We start from the raw sequence: 18,747 nt of genomic DNA, 5'->3' as shown, positions 1-18,747 counted from the left end.
CTGAATCTTGGTGGCTGCACTTGTAAGAAGTCTTTTACAGTTTGCATAGACTTAGCTTTGTCTTCAATTTTCTTTAAAACCTCTTCTGCCTTAATACCAAACAAAGTATCATGCTGTAAAGGTGCATCCAGTAATTTAGCTTTAAGATGATCAGGCAAATTTTGCTCTTTTAGCCAGGCATGCTTCCTGAGCATATGAAACTGGCAGTTTAAGGCCCTAATTGCCAATGTTGCAGATGTATACACCTTCTTTCCCCATCTATCCAGTGCCCTTGAATCTCTGTCAGAGGGGGCAGGATTTTTTGCTGTTGAGGCCTTAACTCCCTTTGGACCCTGAGAAATAGTTTCAGGATCAGCAGCAGGGTTTCTAACTCAAAATTTGTGAGAGTCAGGGACCCTGTAATATTTGTCAGGCTTGCTGGGAGCTGGAGGTAAGGAGTCAGGGGTCAAGTTTGACTCAGAAAACACATCATCCACAACGTCTAAAACATGGGGTATGGCCAAAGGCCTGTGCTGAGGGAGAAGGAAATCCCCGAGCCTCTTGATTCTGAGAAATCTTGACTCTCCCAGTGAAAATGCTCCCTCAAAGTATGCAAGGATTCTCCAAATGAATAATCCTCAGGAGGTGATGCAGATGGGATAGACGCCTCTGCATTAGAATCCTCATAGGGAGGTATAGATAATTCCTGATCAGAAGAGGAATCAGAAGAAATAGAAACCTGATCTGAAGATTCATAGTCAGTGTCTTGCCTAGGCCTCTTATCAGGAGGGAGATGGGAAGCCCTGATCAAGGTAATAAGGTCTTCAGCCATTTTGATCATCTGTTTTTTAGGCATAGTGGCCTGTGCACGTGGCTCAAGTGTAGGTTTTTTTTAGCTTTAGAAGTCACTTTTGTCTTTGGTTTTGCAGCTGTCGTCGGTTTGATGTAAAAATGTTGAGACCTAAATACACCCTCAGAAGCCAGTGCCTGCTCAGCGGCTCCAAACCCATCCGAGGGAAATACATCTGTGGGTCCAAAACTGAGTATCTCGCGGCGTGCCGGACTCCACAAGGGTCTCAGTAGGGGCCTGCAACTCTAAAGTAACTGGAATCAGAGGCTGTGAAAGCGCCTCACTGAGTACCGGCAAACCGGTGACTGGCTTAGAAGCTTTGTCTGTTTTGGACCTCGACTGTCTGTTTCTTTGCATTTTTTATGTACTCCGGTAGTCGGATTGCTATCAGACGACATTTCAGGGTAGTTAATCTGTTTCCAAAATACTTTGAGGCAAAAATATACTGACACTTAATAGTTTGTTGGTTAAATCTAGCACAAAACCGACAGCCAGGCACATTGTGATCAGGGCCTAGGCAAGGAATACAATATAAATGAAAATCCTTATGAGGTATTTGCTTCCCACAAGTAATACAATTATTAACTTTTTCTGACATCGGTATGGAGCAAGAAAAAAGTTTCCCCAACGGGGTACTTGGCTTTAGTGGAGACTTCGGTTCTGAAACTAAAACTCGAATACTTTAGGAGTCGTCCGACCAGCACTTGCAAAATGCTTCTGCTTCGGGCACTGCACGGCAAGAAAGACTAAAGAAAATGGCGTTGGCTGCTTGTTTTATACCCCTGACGACCTAACATCATGGAAGAGGAGACCGCAACCAACGCAGGACCCAAGACTTTGGAATTCAGGCCGACTGAGGGCAACCTGCCAGCAGATTACCCAAATGTAATGACTGCAACAGTGAAACATGAAGAACATCACAGTGACTGTGTCTGTGTTGTCTTAGTATGAAGTTCAGAAGGAAGAGGATTAATTAACAGTTGGTGTGGAAAAACAGAAAACAAAGCTATTTGGATTGGAACAAGCTACAAAATCTAAGCATCAGCTACTGTCAAAATGTACCCACTTTGGGCCATATGAATAACATATTTAAGTAATTACAAACAAAATCCATCCTATTCTCCACAGGTGTGAAGGAAAGTACAGTTGTGTACCTACCATAAATGTAGATGTTCGAGTGTATTCACTGTTGCAGTCATTACACTTGGGTTATCCTGCTGGCAGGCTACTCGCAGTCGGCCAGAATTCCTAAGTCTAGGTCTGGCGTCGGTTGCTGTCGCCTCTTCCCTGATGTCAGTGCGCCAGGGGTACAAAAGATGCAGCAGACGCCATTTTCTTCAGTTTTTCTTGCCCCAGATGTCAGGTGCCCCCAAATAGGTAGGCTATAAAATTATGCCAAGAAGCATGCATGTACTAAAATAAACATTTCCTTCAACTACATGCAAATACACCACAAAGGTTGTATAGAATAGAGAAGTACAGAAAAGTCCCAGCAAAGAAAAGGGGGATGGAGGGTGGGTAACATGGACTGCAACAGTGAATACATCTACATTTATGGTAGGTACACAACTGTACTATGTTCATCGTGTTTCACTGTTGCAGTCATTACACTTGGGTTGAATCCCAAAGCTGAGGTTGGGTGGTTGGGCCTAAATAGGATTAGGAGAGGCTACAAGGCCCTGCAGAACTGCAGTGGCAAAGCCTGCTCTGGATTTAGAGTAGAGAGGTAAGTGGTAGTGCTTGGTCAAAGTGTGCACTGAACTCCAGGTTGCAGCCTCTAAAATGTCTTTGGTTGGTACTCCTCTGAGGAAGGCTGCTGAAGTGGCTGCTGCTCTGGTTGAATGTGGCCTAATGCCCTTAGGCACCGATTTGCTATGTTGCGACTAGCAGAAATGAATGCAGTGTCCTATCCATTTTGAAATAGTCTGCTTTGAGATATGCTTTCCTTGTGATCCTGCAGCATAAGCTACAAACAGTTGCTCAGTTTTTCTGAAAGCTTTTGTTTTGTCCAAATAGAAGCGTAGCTGTCCGTGTATGTCCAAAGCGTGCAGAAGTCTCTCCCCTTTATTCTGGGGATTTGGATAAAATGTTGGCAAATGAATAGTTTGGTTTAGAGCCACACTGGATACTACCTTTAGCAAAAATGTTGGGTTTGTCCTTACAGAAACCCTGTCCTGATGAAAAATGATGAAAGGTTCCACTGCCATTAATGCCTGTAACTCGGAGACTCTTCTTGCTGAAGTTATTGCTAGGAGCAGAGCAGTTTTCTATGATAAGAATTTTATATCAGCTGTATTGGCTGGCTCAAAAGGAGGCAGTGTGAGCTTTCCTAAAACAAAACTGAGGTCCCATGTAGGTATCGGTGCTCTCCTTGGGGGTCTTATGTTTTTTGCCCCTCTGAGGTACTGTCTTAGTAGTGGATGAGAGAAAATAGGAGGTTCCGTATTGTAATGAGCTGAAATGGCAGAGGCATGGATCTTAATTGTTGAGAAGGATAGGCCTTTGTCCAGCATCTCAGTTAGGTATTGTAAAATCTGAGGTATATTTGGAACAAGTGGTTAGAGTCCTTGTGCCTGGTTCCAAGCACAGAATCTCTTCCATTTTTCTGCATAAGGTTTCCTAGTGCTGGGCCCCATGGCTTCTAAAATGACATCCATAACAGCTTTAGAGAGAGGTGTGGTCTGAGTGGCTATATTATCTGCCATGCAGACAGATTTAAGGTTCTGACTTGACTGTGCACAATCTGATTGTTTTGTTGAGTCAGAAGAGGAGGAATTTGAGGTAAAGCCCAGACTGGGCCTTGAGACAAGCTCTTTAGGATTGGGTACCAGTGCTGGCATGGCCAGTCTGGGGCAATCAGAATAACTTTTGGCTGCTCTTGTCTGACTTTTAGGAGCACCTTGGGAAGAAGAGGCATTGCAGGAAAGGCATAAACTGTCAGTGTCTTCCAGCTGAATGACAGAGCATCCACTTTCCATGCTTGTGAGTGATAAGTTCTTGTGCAGAATCTCTGTAGTTGGCAGTTGTGAGGGGAGGCAAAAAGATCTATGTCTGGGCATCCCCATTTCCTTGTTATCATGCTGAAGACCTGTGGATTTAGTTTCCATTCGTGAGGATCCATGATATTTCTGCTTAGTTCATCCGCCAGAGTATTTTTCTTTCCTGGCAGGAATTGTGCCTGCAGATGTACTTGATAGGTCAGTGCTGTGTTCCACAAAGTCATGGCTTGCCTGCAGAAGGGGTAGGAATGTGTGCCCCCTTGCTTATGTACCACATAACTGTGGTATTGTCCGTCTTTATAATAGTTGTTCTGAATGTAGTAGATCCTTGAAGGCTGTCAGGGCATGCTGTACAGCTAGCATCTCTCTCTGATTGATGTGAAGATGCATTTGTTCCTCGGGCCACGTGCCCTGAATACATTTCCCTGCCATGTGTGCCCCTCAAGCATAATCCGATGCATCTGCTGTTATTGTCTGCCTGGCTGTGGGTAAGGAGAAAGGCTGTCCCTTGTGGTGACAGGCCAGTGCCCACCATCGAAACCCCCTGCTGCAGGCAGGGAATAAGAGTTATTGTTTCCAGGCTGTGGCAATGTTGAATCCAAACACTTTTTGGATACCACTGTAGTTTCCTCATATACAGTCTTGCATATGGAATTAGTAGAATGCAGGATGCCATGAAGCCCAGAGCCTGCAGGGAGCTGGGTCTTTAATGCCATCATTTGAAAGTAATGAGTCAGTTGCCTTTGCTTGTCTGGCATGAGATAAGCCATCTGGGCAGTTGTATTTAAGCTTGCACCCAGGAACATTATCTCTTGAGAGGGCACTAGTTTTGACTTCTTCTCGTTTACTGTGTACCCTAGGCAAATTAGTAATCTTTTCACAAATGCCAGATGCTTTAGTAGAATGTCCTTGCTCTCTGCTTGAATAAGGCAGTCGTCCAAGTAGGGATATATTTGAATTCCTTATTGTCTGCAAAATGCAATTACTGGTGCCAAGCATTTTGTGAACACCCTGGGCACAGTAGATAAGCCAAAGGGCAGTGCGGAGAATTGGCAATGCATTGAGCCAGCTATGAATCTGAGGTATCTTCTGCAAGATTGTCTGACTGGGACATGCAGGTATGCCTCCTTGAGGTCCAAAGTAACTAGCCAAGCCTTCTTGGCCAACATGGGTAGAAGTAGCTGCAGTGTTAACATTTTGAATTTCGGAACATCCAGGAAAGCATTTAGGATTGACAAGTCCAGTATTGGTCTCCAGGCTTTGTCCTTTCTGGGTACCAGGAAAAGTCTTGAGTAAAATCCTTGTCCCTGTTCTTGCTGCGGCACTCTTTGAATAGCTCTCATGTCCATGAGAGCAGAAATCTGTTTTTGTGCCTCTGCCCATTGGTTTTGTGGCAGGTCTGGCATACCTTTTGGTTTTGGAAGGGTGTGAAAGTGGAACCTGTAACCCTGAGAAACAATATTCAGTACCCATTTGTCCTGGGTGATCATGTGCCAATTTTGTGAGAAAAGTGCTAGCTTTTCCCCTAAGGGTGCTGCCAAAAGGTAAGTGCTTGGCATTTGTAGAGGGAAGTCATTGGGACAGTTTCCTATAAGGTTGTGATTTGTCTTCTCCTCCTCTGGGGACTGAAGTACCCCATTGTTTAGGTCTGTATGAGCCTTGGGGCTGAGATCTGCCTCTTGGGAGTCTGTATCTGCCTCTTTGTGGCCTGACACCGGAAAGGACCAATTTTTAGAAGGCCAGTTTCTGCTAAATCTAGGTGGCTGCACCTGTAAGAAATCCTTTACTGTCTGCATTGATTTTGCTTTATCCTCCATTTTCTTTAACACCTCTTCTGCCTTAACACCAAACAAAGTATCACACTGTAGTGGAGCATCCAATAATTTTTCTTTTAACATGATCAGGTAAACTTTGTTCTTTTAACCAAGCATGCCTTCAAATGACAGAGCCTGTAACTGTGGCTCTGCAAGAAGCCTCTAATGAATCAAAACCACGTTGCAGAGTATGCTTTACCACTTGTTCAGCTGCATGCAATAAATCCTGCATTTCCTTATTCTCAGGACATTGAGTTTGTAAGCATTTTCTGTTTTAACAAAGACATTAGGTATTGTTGATATTTAAGCATGTGAAACTGGCAGTTTAAAGCCCTTACAGCTAAAGCAGCAGAAGTGTAAACTTTTCCCCCCATCTATCCAGAGCTCTGGAATCCCTATCAGAGGGGACAGGCAGTGGAAGCCTTAACCCCCTTTGGGACCCTGAGAAATTGTTTCTGGGTCAGCAGCAGGGTTTTTATAAAGAAATTTATGAGAGTCTGGGACCCTGTAGTACCTGTCTGGCTTGACTGGTGCAGGGGGTAAAGAATCAGGAGACAAACTGGATTCAGAGAAAACAACAACAATATCAAGCACAGGGGGGATAGCCAGGGGCCTGTGCTGAGGCAATAAAAGAAAGTCTCTGAGCCTTTTCTTGGACTCTGAATAATCCTGGCTCTCCCAATGGAAATGCTCCCTCATGGTGTGCAAGGTTTCCCCAAAAGAGTAATCCTCAGGCAGACAGGCTGAAGGTATAGATTCTTCTGCATCAGAGTATTCATAGGGAGGGAGAGAATATCCCTGATCTGAAGAGGAATCAGAGGAAATAGAAACCTGGTCAGAGGAGTCAGTCAGTGTCTTCCCTAGGCCTTTTATCAGGAGGGGGATGGGAACCCCTGATCAAAGTAATTAGGTTCTCTGCCATTTTAAGCATCTGTTTCTTTGGCATGGATGACTGTCCAGGAGAATGCTGTACTTGTTTCCTTGTCTTTAATGGTGACTTTGCCTTTGCTGCTGTAGTGGACTTAATAGCAAGCTGTGAAGGTCTGAAAACACCCTCAAAAGCTGATGCCTGCTCAGCAGCTCCAGACCCATCTGAGGGAATAGTTTCCGTAGGCCCAATAACTTGGGTTTCCAGAGGCCTAGGTGTCTCCACGTGGGAGTCTGAAGCGGCCTGTGGCTCAGAGGTAGTGGGTGTCAGGGGCTGCGAAAGCACCTCACTGATAACCGGCGACTGGCCTGGAAGAGGCTTTGTCGGTTCTGGACCTCGGATGCCTGTCCTTTTCTTTGTCTTTGCGTTTTTTTTTATGAATTCCAGTCGTCTGTTGTTTCGACAGCATTATGTAGTTAAATCTTCGGCCAAAGTAATGTAAAGCAAAATCAGACAGACACTTAGTGCATTGGTTGAATCTAGCACAAAACCGACAACTAGCAACGTTGTGGTCAGGGCCTAGGCAAGGAATACAGTAAGAGTGAAAATCCTTATGAGGTATTTGCTTCCCACAAGAAATACAATTGTTAACTTTTACTGACATCAGTCTGGAGCGAGAAAAAGTTTCCCCAACGGGGTACTTAGCTTTATTGAAGTCTTTGGTTCTGAAATTCAATTTCGAAAATCTCAGGAGTCGGCCGACCGGCACTTGCGAACTGCTTTTGCTTCGGGCATCGCTCAGCAAGAAAGACTGAAGAAAAAGGCATCGGCTGCATCTTTTATACCCCTGGCGCACTGACGTCAGGGAAGAGGCGACAGCAACCGACGTCGGACCTAGACTTTGGAATTATGGCTGACTGCGGGTAGCGTGCCAGCAGGATAACCCAAGTGTAATGACTGCAACAGTAAAACACGATGAACATCCGTAAGTACCAGAATAATGAGCAGTAGAACATTAATGCACCATGATACAGGACCAACGACAGGCTTGTTATTAGCCTTAACCTTGGATAGCTTTTAATGTATACTACTCTACAGAATTTCAGAGACATGAAACACTCACCTGAGTAGTGTGATAACAGATCTGAAAAATCTAAGCCAAGGTGGTAAACCACAAACTCTGCCAAAAGAAATGCACCCCGTCCCTTTGTATCTAACCTATAAAATTTATGTCACTACACTAAAGGGTAGTTTGTACCACTACTCAATGAAGACAATTGAGCCAGTTCAATCTGATATGAACATTCCTTTACTGCATACGAGGTAACATCTAGTACAACAATGAAAGCTACACATGTAATAAAACTGTACTTCGGCTTATAGCCTCAACTGTAAGAATTAATGTCTCTCATACAAAATAAGTCCAAACTTTATAGTCTCTTTCTAGTTTACATCAGCAGTTTAGAGAATATGCCAGAATAATAAATCTTTCCAATGAGGCTGGTTTGCTGACAGTTTGTTTCCCACGTTTAAAACATTCCTGAAGAATAACTCCTCGGCACCTCTCTTATCTTGCATGTCCTGTTGGTAGAAACACAGCTGCATACAAGAGTTCATCTTGACCTGCTTGTAAATAATAAATTTCATAAACCACATAGTTTATAAAGATAAAATATTTTACTTCTGATTTCTATTAACAATGAATGCCAAGCTGTACGCCTTTTGCCAAAAGTATAAACTATGTGCACTTGCACTACACTGAAAAGCAGAATATTTATTTTACATTTTCAGACAAATCCACTGAAAGCCATTTTTAACTTGTTCACTGGTAATAGCAGAATATGTCAAATCTCACAATTCCCTCTTTTCAATTAAAAGGAGGAAAATGCCTGTTCATTTGCGACTTCAGTTGAACACATTGAAACATTTTCCAATTTATTCAGGTTAACCATCATGATTTGCTGGATTCTGTAAGTTTTCCACAAATGACAACTTCAATAGCAATTCCAGACAGTTAATATGACTATAATTAACTAAAACTATTACCACAGGATGTATTAAACAATTCAACAAATGTTTTCCTTATGTGGACTAAGCCGTAAAGATATCCCACAAATTGTGAGCAGTTTCTTTTTTGGTCTTTTCAGCCAAATTAAGTAATTTATCTTTTGTAACGATGCTCAATGCTTCATAATACAGAATACTTTTTTTTCCCAAATACTCTGAGAATCTTAGTATTGTTCATTATTTTCCTTAAATTATCCAAAGATACAGATATATTGGAAAGCTGTATTAAATCATAACTCCAACTTATGGAAGTGTTTACGTCTATGGTTTTAGTAAACACACAGCTCTGATTATTCCATTTAAGGAAATCAACATGTGATAAACATCCTACAAAAGGTAATTTTAAATTATGACCTGCAATGGTCCACTTACATAAGTTAACAGAATGCTACAGTAAGCATGGTTCATAGATAGGTGAATGTTGTCCACAAATTAATCCATTTTGAGTCTGTGTACAACACTCGGTTTTGTGTTTTCCCCCTCGTATCTATATGATTACCTTCAAATTGTGGCAACCAATACTCATGTCCTTCTGGAACTAGAAGTGACACAGGTAATACCGTAAATTGACAACAGTGGTATCAGTAACATTATAATGTGAAAACTGTCCTGTGTAGTGTTGCAGAGTACAATATGTTACTTCAGTATATAATTGTCGCTAAACATTTTCATTCTGTAATATCAGTTCAATTTGTACATTATTCTTTTGAATATCCACATACAAAGATTGCAAAGTGCATTTTGTCCAATTTACAAAAGTAGTCATGTTACCATCAAATTTTAACTGATGCAACTGCATAGCATTATCGTTGTTTAAAAATTGCTGCTGGTAGTTTATATTATGCAGGTGTGCCTTCCAAATGTCTGGATTCCAAGATGCTTGTAAATGTACAATCTGAGAGATATATTCCCCCACTGTTTTTAAATGATTAGCTAGAATTTTAATATTAGCTGCATTAATAACTCTAATACCTGTGCCTAGGCCTTCTAGCAGAGTATTATACCAAGATCTTTTGTATTGGCATTTGCCTGTGTCTGGGAATGTAATGTTAAACTGTACTACAACCTTTTCATAATGTGTCTACCCTTTTTACAGGTAGAAGGAATTTTAACCAAATGGTCTGTATGAACAGAGTAGGTTACCTGTTAACATTGATAGAACATATGCTTAATGCATGCTGGCTGTAATGACTGTGGTATTAGTACATATAGTTGTACCCACCTTTAGCTGGGGGTAATGTCAATTTTGATGGCATACCAAGGTCCATCCGCTAGAGTTAACTTTAGTAACTGTGGCCTTTTCAATTGAGCATTAACCTGCAAACATATTAAGCATTTAACTGCGGATGCCAATACTTGTTCTTTACAATGGGCTATGACTTTTGTGTGCCTAAATATCCCATTACCTGATGATTAAACTTCACTAACTGTCGTGCCTGTTGGTACGGAATAGAAGGAAGACTAGAACAGTCTTCAAAACATTTTGCATAATATTGCCCTGGACTGTCTCCTACAAGAGTACATTTTAGTAATTTGTCTTTCAGTCTAAACTTAGTCTCTACTCTACAGCAAATCATGTTGCAACTTTTGAGCTGAAAATGTCTGTATGGTATGTACTGCAGTAGTTGTATCTGGCACACCAGAAAGGTGTTTTGTATGATGCAATTGCATTCCTTCCCTGGCTGCATTTTATGCCATGTGATCTGCATAGTTATTTAACTGAAAAATCTAATTTGTAGTTTCTTGATGAGCTTTTACCTTAAATGCTGTAGTAACCCACAATGGACTGGCTATGAACTGAATTCCAAATATTCTAACACAGAAGCATGCTTGAATGGTTTGCCTATATTATCAACAAACCCTCTCCTTGCCCATGTAGACATATGCAGCTGCAGAAAATTAACTACGTATGTACTGTCTGAAGAGAAAAAAAAATTATTTATATTCCATGAAGTTAGAAAAGTAATACTTATCTCCTGCCTTTACTACAATTTACTTGACACTAAATAACGCCAACCAATTTGCAAAACACTGCTTGACGGACATCATTAATAAGTTTATTTAACGGAGTCTCATTTACCAAAGCCTGTATGGCATAATGCGGTGTCTGTACTGTAATGTGTAATGTTTTTGGAAAAAGCTGTCAAGTATTTAGTTTGTTTTAAACCCCAGTAAATGGCCAAAAGTTGCTGAATGCACAGGTGATATTTTCTCTCAACATGTGTCATTTATTTTACTGAAGAATGTAAAGTCTTTTTCATTTTAACATCAGAGCCGTGAGGCCACTCCTGTAAAAGCACAACAGAGTGTGTGTTGGGTTCAGCTGCTGCCTGTAACACAAAGGGACGTGTTAAACTTGAAGGTACTAGCTCTGCAGGCTTGGCCAATGCTGCCTTTAAATTGGAAAAAAGCTGCATTTTTCTTTGGTTCTTACTCCAGAAAGGGTAATTCTTTCTGACTAAAAAGGATGTCATGACATGAATTTTACCTTTTTACTTTTAACCTGAGACCCTGCCTCTTGCAGTGTTTGATGGACCTGTATAGGTTCATAGGTTCATACTAGGCTATCTGCCCTAGTGCATTTATAAGCCTAGCCAGAGTGTGTTTGGCTTTCGCCACCCATTTTAAATTAATTTTGCTATGCCCTTTTTCGAGGTTAGTATACTGTGCCTCTGTCTAACAGTGACACAGAAGTGATACCCGGGGTAAACCTACGATCTCCCATCCACTCAAGATTCCTCTTGAAGAGAGTCAATGAGGGACTCTGCCTAACCTGGACTGGGATTTTATTCCAGAGTGAAGGGAGCCTCTGGGTTATGAATCTGTCCCTCCAGCATGTCCTATTTACTTCAGTGCTGAGGTTCAAGTCTCTCGGCGGCTTCGATGGGATTTGGATTTTCTGAGGTGCAGCATGTCCATTAATTCCGGGTTGGACATGGCTTTATAAGTCAGGCACAGATCGCCTCTGAGCAGGCGGTATGCCACTAAGTAGAGCTGGAGTTTCTTTAACCGGGCAGCATATGGCATCTGTTTGAGCCCTATGATCCTCTTGGTGAGGTACTTTTGGGGTCTTTCCAGTTGCTGCAGTTGTCTGGTAAGGTACATCCCAAAAGGGGCATTGTACTCAATTCATGGGCCTGATGAGGGATGAGTAAAGAGGCACGATGACCTCCCCTGATCTAGATGCGAATCCCTTCATGATTAGGTGAGCTATATAAAATGTTTTTCTAACCACTTTGGCCACGTGGTTGTCAAATGAGAGATTGCTATCAACTTCGGTCCCCAGGTCCCCAATTACTTCTGTACTTAATGGATTACCACCTATATGGTAATTTGTGGGCACTTTGTTTTTGCCAAAGGGGATGACTATACACTTTTTGGCGTTTAGCTTGAGGCCATGGCTCTGGCACCAGTTGACTGTTTCTATGAGGCCCTTTTGGAGGATGCTTGTGTCGGCTGGAGAGTCTATTATGGCACCCAGTTTGCAGTCATCTGCGAACTTAGTTAGCCACAGTCCTTCCGTGTTGGCCTGTACCTCCGAGAAACATATACCGAACAAGAGAGGTCCCAGGACTGAGCCTTGGGGGATGCCACTTGTAACTGGTTTGGAGTCTGACATGGCTCCAGCAATTCTAACCATGTGGGTTCTGTCCTTGAGCCAGTTTGCAACCCATCTAGTGACATAGGGGTTTATATTTAAGCTGGTGAGCTTATCTATAATGCCCGAGTGGGGTATTGTATCGAAGGCTTTTGCGAGGTTCAGGTAGGCTGTGTGGACCACCTTCCCCTCGTCAATGGCCTTGGTGACTGTTTCAAAGAAATCAACCAGGTTTAAGAGGCAGGATATCTGCCCTTAAAGCCGAACTGGGTAGGATCCAGTGTCTGTGGGTCCCCAATATCTTTATTTATGAGGACCATGATGATCCTTTCCATAGCTTTGCAGACCAAGCTAGTCAGGCTTATGGGGCGATAGTTTCCAGGATCCGTTGAGGCACCACCTTTGTGGAGAGGGACCACTGTTGCTGTACGCCACTCTTTGGGTACATATCCTGTAGTAAGGCTGAGATTAAACAGTAGTTTTATGTTTGGGTTTAGCTCTTCTTGGAGTTCATGTAGGGCAGCCGGGACACCGTCTGGTCCCATTGATGCTGTGTTTTTGCTTTGGAGAGGGCAGCTCTTACCTGAGCATCTGAGATGTCAGGGGCAGCACTCTGCTGGGATAGATATTTGCCCTTTTGGTGGGGGTTTCGCTGAACCTGTCAGCTAGGATGTTGGCAATGTCTGTGGGTTCGGTGTATTTTTTGTCATTTTGGACTAATTCTGAGCATATCTGGGAATTCCCACCCAGGTTCCTAACATAACTAAAGAAAGCCTTGTGATTATCCTTAGTGTCCTGTGCAATTTTTCTCTCGAAGCTGGCCTTAGACGATTTTATGAGTGCCCGTAGTTTTTTGCTAATACTGATCAGAGATGCCTTCCCTTTTTGGGATTTTGCTCTATCAAGTAGTAGCTTCCTCCTATTGTATAGTTTTGTTTATGGCTGGGGTCCACCAGACAGGACGTCTGCCTTTGGAGGATTGGGTATTGGTTTTATTTGGGATTGCATGATCCATGCATTCCTGAAGGTGTTCATAGAAGGTGTTTATAAAGGATTCTGCGGTATGGGCCATATTTTTCACAGGCCCAGGGGCTTTGAAGGATTCCACCTCGGTTTTGAGGAGTGTGAAATTTGCTTTAGAGAAGTTTTTCACTGTGGTTTTCAGGGCAGGGGGTGGAGTCGGGATGTGAATATCCAGTGAGATTAGTTTATGGTCTGATCTTACCAGTGAGGGATACACTTCTGGTCTGGAGCACAGAGTCCCCATGTTGGTGATGATCAGGTCCAGTATGTTTTCCCCTCTTGTGGGAGTGGTAACAAGTTGTTCCATAGCATTTGAGTTTATAAATTCTAGGAACCTTTGGGCTAGGGTGTTGGAGCTAGAGTAATGCTCCCAGTCTATGTTTGGGTAGTTGAAGTCGCCCAATATAATGGTGTTTGGAGAGACCTTCATATTTTCCAGTGTTCTCAGGAAGGCCAAGTGGGGTTCCTGGGTGTGGGAGGGTGGTCTGTAGCAGGCTATAAACTGGAAGGCAGTTTTACCCACTGTTAGTTGCACATGGATAGTCTCTGATGCTTCATGCTGTGCCACCAACCTGGAGGTGTGGGTATCTTTGACGAATATTGATACTCCCCCTCCTTTTGTAGTACGGTCCAAGTTTTGGGGCTGAAAAGTATGGTATGAGGTATAACGTGGTAGTGCTGGGGTGCTCTCGGGATCCTTGAACCAGGTTTCTGTTACTGCACAGATATCGATGTTCTCCATGCTAAGGAGAGTTTCGTCGTGCATCTTGAGGTTTAGACTTCTGGCATTGAGTAGCATTACTCTTAGTTTCTTATCCCTTGTGATACCTATGGAGGTGGGTTTGTCTTTTCAGCCTTGCCTAAAAAAGACACTATGGGGGTAGCAAGAGCCTTTGCCAATATCCAAAAGCCCAGGGGTGACAGGTGCAAGCCGTCCCTAGCGAAGCATCATGGCTTGTCGAGCATGTCATCCCAGGCTGACAGGCATTGGATCCCCTTTGAATGACACCAATACTTAAGCCAATTGTTGAAATTGATCATCTTGTCATCATATTGTGGCATCATTCTTGGTGAGGGTAAGATGCTACTCAAGGTCAGGGTCATACCGGCCTGGGCTACATGCTCAGAGAGCTCCTCTATGTCTCTTTTCATGTAGTCCAGGCAGGTACGTCTCAGGTCATTCACACCAGCATGGACAATGACCGAGTCATATTTGTACTTGCCTTGGAGTGACCTGAGTGCTTGTGTTACGAGGCGGATCCTAGCGCCCGACAGGCAGCTAACCGTGACCTTCTCCTTGTTCAGCCTGGTGAGCAGGACGTCAGTGTGCCTGACAATAGAGTCACCTATTACAAGTGTATCAGGTGTGTTGTTTAGCCTTAAGGGCTGTTACTGTTCGGCACACTGGCTTTGTGTGCTATGTGTTGCACGAGTTTTGTTTTGGGGTAGCGGTTGCTTGGGTGTCTGCTTTGGAGGTCTCTGCTGCTTAGGCAGATTTTTATTTAAAGCCTCCAAGTATGTTTTTGTGCGTTTATGTGTTTGGTTTGCTGTCGTGGTAGGTCTATGTGAGATTGGAATTGTAGTGAGTGTGGTTTCCTTCTCCTCCTGAATGGTTTCGCCAGTACCGAGTTGAGAGAGCTTAGCCTCCAGTATGGCTATATGGTTGCATCTCTCATGTGTTGGAATTTGTTGGGAAGAGGAGAGGGTTGTCTGTGTACATGAGGCAGTTGTGACATTGTCTCAAGATTCCGAGATTCACCAGCTGGACTGGAGAGGAGATTGACAATTGACCTTTGGACATGCTAGAATAGTATTGGGAATTCCTTTATAATTGAAAAAAAAGGGCCAAAGGGGAACGAGGTACTCAAGGGGAGTTTGTGAGGGTGTAGTGCTTTTAATATTTTACTGCTGACTTATATAATTGCTTTAGTGAGCAAGTGCCAGGTAACTTGAATGCAATGTGTTTCAGGTAACTTAAATGCAAAAACGACAAACAGTAACTTTCTTTCAAGTGAAACAAGGAAATAAGTACAGTAAGCAATGCAGATATCACTAGGGATCCACAGAAGCGCTGAAAAGCCGCGTTTTAGGTGGAATAAGCGTTTCAGGGAAATAACAAGCAAACAAACAAGCAGCATACAAATAAAGCTAGATTCAGCAGGCCTGGATCTAGTCTATGCTACAGCAAACAAGGTGTACCAATTTCAGTAAGAAACAGTTCAAATATGCAGGCACTATAAGCCTTTAACCAGAAATTCCCAGCTCAGAAGGGCAGAGTCCAGCCTCTCCTCCCACAAGAGTGCAGACCACGAACCTTCTTAATGAAACATAACTGGCCTAAAGCCCAAGTGCTTAAACCAGAACTAATACACTTTTAGAATAACAGACACTGAGCCCTCAATCAGCAGTTCCCAACTTAGAAGGATGTAAGCTACCTGTTCTGCCACTACAGTGCAGACCACAAGCCTTCTTAATGTAAAACAACTGGCATGAAGCCCAAGTGCTTAAACCAGAAAGAATACACTTTTAGAATAACAGACACTGAGCCCTCAATCAGCAGTTCCCAACTTAGAAGGATGTAAGCTACCTGTCCTGCCACCACAGTGCAGGCCACAAATCTTCCTAATGTAAAACAACTGGTCTGAAGCCCAAGTGCTTAATCCAAAAGACTTAGAATGATAGCTACACTTTAATCAAGTTACTACCAAGCAGTAATAAATACAACTGAATACTTTAAAGAGTGCCTGGATTTGTGCTCAGGTTATACAAACAAAGCTAGATTCAGCAGGCCTGGATCTAGTCTATGCTACACCAAACAAGGTGTACCAATTTCAGTAAGAAGCAGTTTAGATATGCAGGCACTATAAGCCTTTAACCAGAAATTCCCAGCTAGACGGGCAGAGTCCAGCCTCTCCTCCCACAAGAGTGCAGACCAAGAACCCTTCTAATGTAAAATAACTGGCCTGAAGCCCAAGTGCTTAAAACAGAATTAATACACTTTTAGAATAACAGACACTGAGCCCTCAATCAGCAGTTCCCAACTTAGAAGGATGTAAGCTACCTGTCCTGCCACCACAGTGCAGACCACAAACCTTCCTAATGTAAAACAACTGGTATGAAGCCCAAGTGCTTAAACTAAAAGGCTTAGAATGAGTTACACCAAGCAGTAAATACAACTGAGTATTTTAAGATGACGCAAAAGCAAAATAAAGTAGGAAGAAACACAAATACAGTAAAAGCAGATTTTTTTTTTTTTTTTTTTTTTTGAGTGAGCAAATGAGATGGGCCCAGGAGTTACAGGACAGAAACAAGTGCAAATGCAGGCCTTCAAATCAGAAAGTTGAGAGAGATGGAAGACCGCCCAAATGGCCAATAACTACAAATTCTGGGCCAGAACCACTCCTTATGTGGTTAGACAGGTTACCTAGTGCTTAACCACTCCCACTGATAAGCCAGAAGGCTTCCCTCCAACACAGAAAGGCTTGGGGGCACAGAAGCTTACAAATAGTCCTGGATACAGCAAATCTGTATCTGGAACACTAATTACTGGAAAGGTAGGAAACAGGCTTGCAATTACAATCACTAGCTAAATGCTGTTTTTTTGTTTCAGACCCAATTAATGTATGTTTGCCCTTTGGCCGTTACCTACCCTCCCTTTTTGTAAAGGGACCAGCATATTTTAACTGTATACCATAGCCCATGTATTGACTGTACTCGTAGTATTTACTTGCAAACAGATTATTACTGTTTTTGCTGGAGTCTGTGCTATTTTTCATGCTAGCATATGATTACAAAATATTGTAAGAAAGAAGAGAGATACATTTGCTGTTACCTGCCTTTTGCTGCACTTTGAAAAGAAAATACATGCATGTCAGTCTTGTGACATCATGTCTTTACTGCGTTTACTGTAGTAAATCATTTTCTAACAGTGTAGTTAACTGCTGTTACTTTAACTCTTTACTAGCCAGATTATATTTGTCAGTATTCTGTTCTGCTGACTTTAAAGGTCTTATGCACTTCTGAAAAAGTGTTTACATATGTTGTCTGAACTTTCTGAACTCACTCAATGTCTTAGAAGTTAATTAAACCTGTTTGTCAGTTTACCATGAACCTAGTCTCTGTTCTTATCTGTTTTGTAATGTGCAGTGCTTTTATGTCACTTTTGCTGTATATAAGCCATGAAACGCTGAGGAATAAAATTCCAGAAGCAACGCTCGAGTGCATCACTGCATACAGTGCCTACAGTTTTAAGAACCCAAGCTTCAAATGTAATCATGTTATTAAAAATACCCTTCTGTTCATCTCACTTAGGGAGAGTTTTTAACATTAGCTAAATGTGCTGTTTTAGCAGCCTCAGATTTGTGTCTCTGAGCTTCTGGTCTCCTCTTTTGCAACAATTATGTCATGCTGTGTGGCAGCCAGTTGCCTATCATATGTTTATTGTAAACAAACAGTTAACCCTTTTATTATACAAATAGCTTTACTGCCATGTTTAATAACAGTATGTCTTAATTTTAGTCTGTGAGACTTTTAAAAACTGAGAAAATTCTTTTGTACATTTAGTAGTGTCAGCATGTATTTTACCAGACACATTGCATTTATTACAGTAAATCTAAAAGTGACCCATGAGGTCAAGATAAACTCCTGGAAATTAGACTGTAAAGTACAAACTTTGACATTTACATTGCCCTCTAATAAATCTTTAGAAATAGGAACCATTGTCTGTGCTTTAAGCATTAAACTTGGTTGTGTTCCAGGTTTTGTACAATATGTTTATGACAAGGCATGCAAAAAGCAACATTAAAGTAAAACATTTCTGTACATTCAGTGACACTTCTGCCCAATGTAGTAAAGGCTTACAGGTGCTAACATGCTAATTATACTATGTATTTAAATAATTCCACACATCTACATATGATTCAGATACATTAACAGTAAAATACTTGGTGCACTTCTTGGCATTTTCATGACTTGCATTCATTGTTAAAAGAAAAACAGAAGAAAATATTTACCACAAATGTTTGGGACAAGGTGATCAGGCTTGACACGAAGATCAGTTGTGGAAGAATTTTCTGCTGTCAGTCACTAGATGCTGGTGAAGTTGGGACTAGGAGTGGGACCCACCTCTTGTATCTCACCAACTGTCTGAAGAAAAATTACTGTACTGCCCTGTACTGCACCGCAGTGCTTTCATCCGCCAGGCAATGGATGAAGTAGTAGGAAAAAAGAAGAGTCTACTCAAAAGAACAACTATGCAGGAATGTCACACTGAGAGGTACCTCTGCAGGTCACACACCTCCCTGTTTCGTTCGAACTGGCCTGGTCTCGCCACTGTAAAATTTATGTCATTATACTGAAAGGTAGTTTGTACTATTACTCAGTGAAGACAATTGAGCCGGTTCAATGTGATATGACATTCCCTTACTGCACACGAGGTAACATCTAGTATAACAATAAAAGATACACATGTAACAAAACCATACTTCAGCTTACAGCCTCAACTATAAGAATGGTTCTCATACAAAAGTCCAAACTTTATAGTCTCTTTC

At 42.2% G+C, this 18,747-nt stretch overlaps 1 protein-coding gene across 1 annotated transcript in view; it reads right to left on the bottom strand.

The window, feature by feature from the left end:
* The window catches only part of RHBDF2 (rhomboid 5 homolog 2), a 1,958,103-nt gene that overhangs the window by 1,521,618 nt on the left and 417,738 nt on the right, over positions 1 to 18,747 (bottom strand). Inside the window, exon 5 of the mRNA XM_044089036.1 lies at positions 18,624 to 18,640. Coding sequence (XP_043944971.1) covers positions 18,624 to 18,640 — 17 coding nt within the window. The remainder of the gene's footprint in view (positions 1 to 18,623; positions 18,641 to 18,747) is intronic.

The sequence above is a fragment of the Protopterus annectens genome, chromosome 12.part0, assembly GCF_019279795.1.
Source record: "Protopterus annectens isolate FY-2018-M chromosome 12.part0, PAN1.0, whole genome shotgun sequence".
NCBI classification, from domain to species: Eukaryota; Metazoa; Chordata; order Ceratodontiformes; family Protopteridae; genus Protopterus; species Protopterus annectens.
The sequence above is the reverse complement of the archived record's forward strand: the minus strand, read 5'-3'. Positions and strand labels throughout refer to the sequence as shown.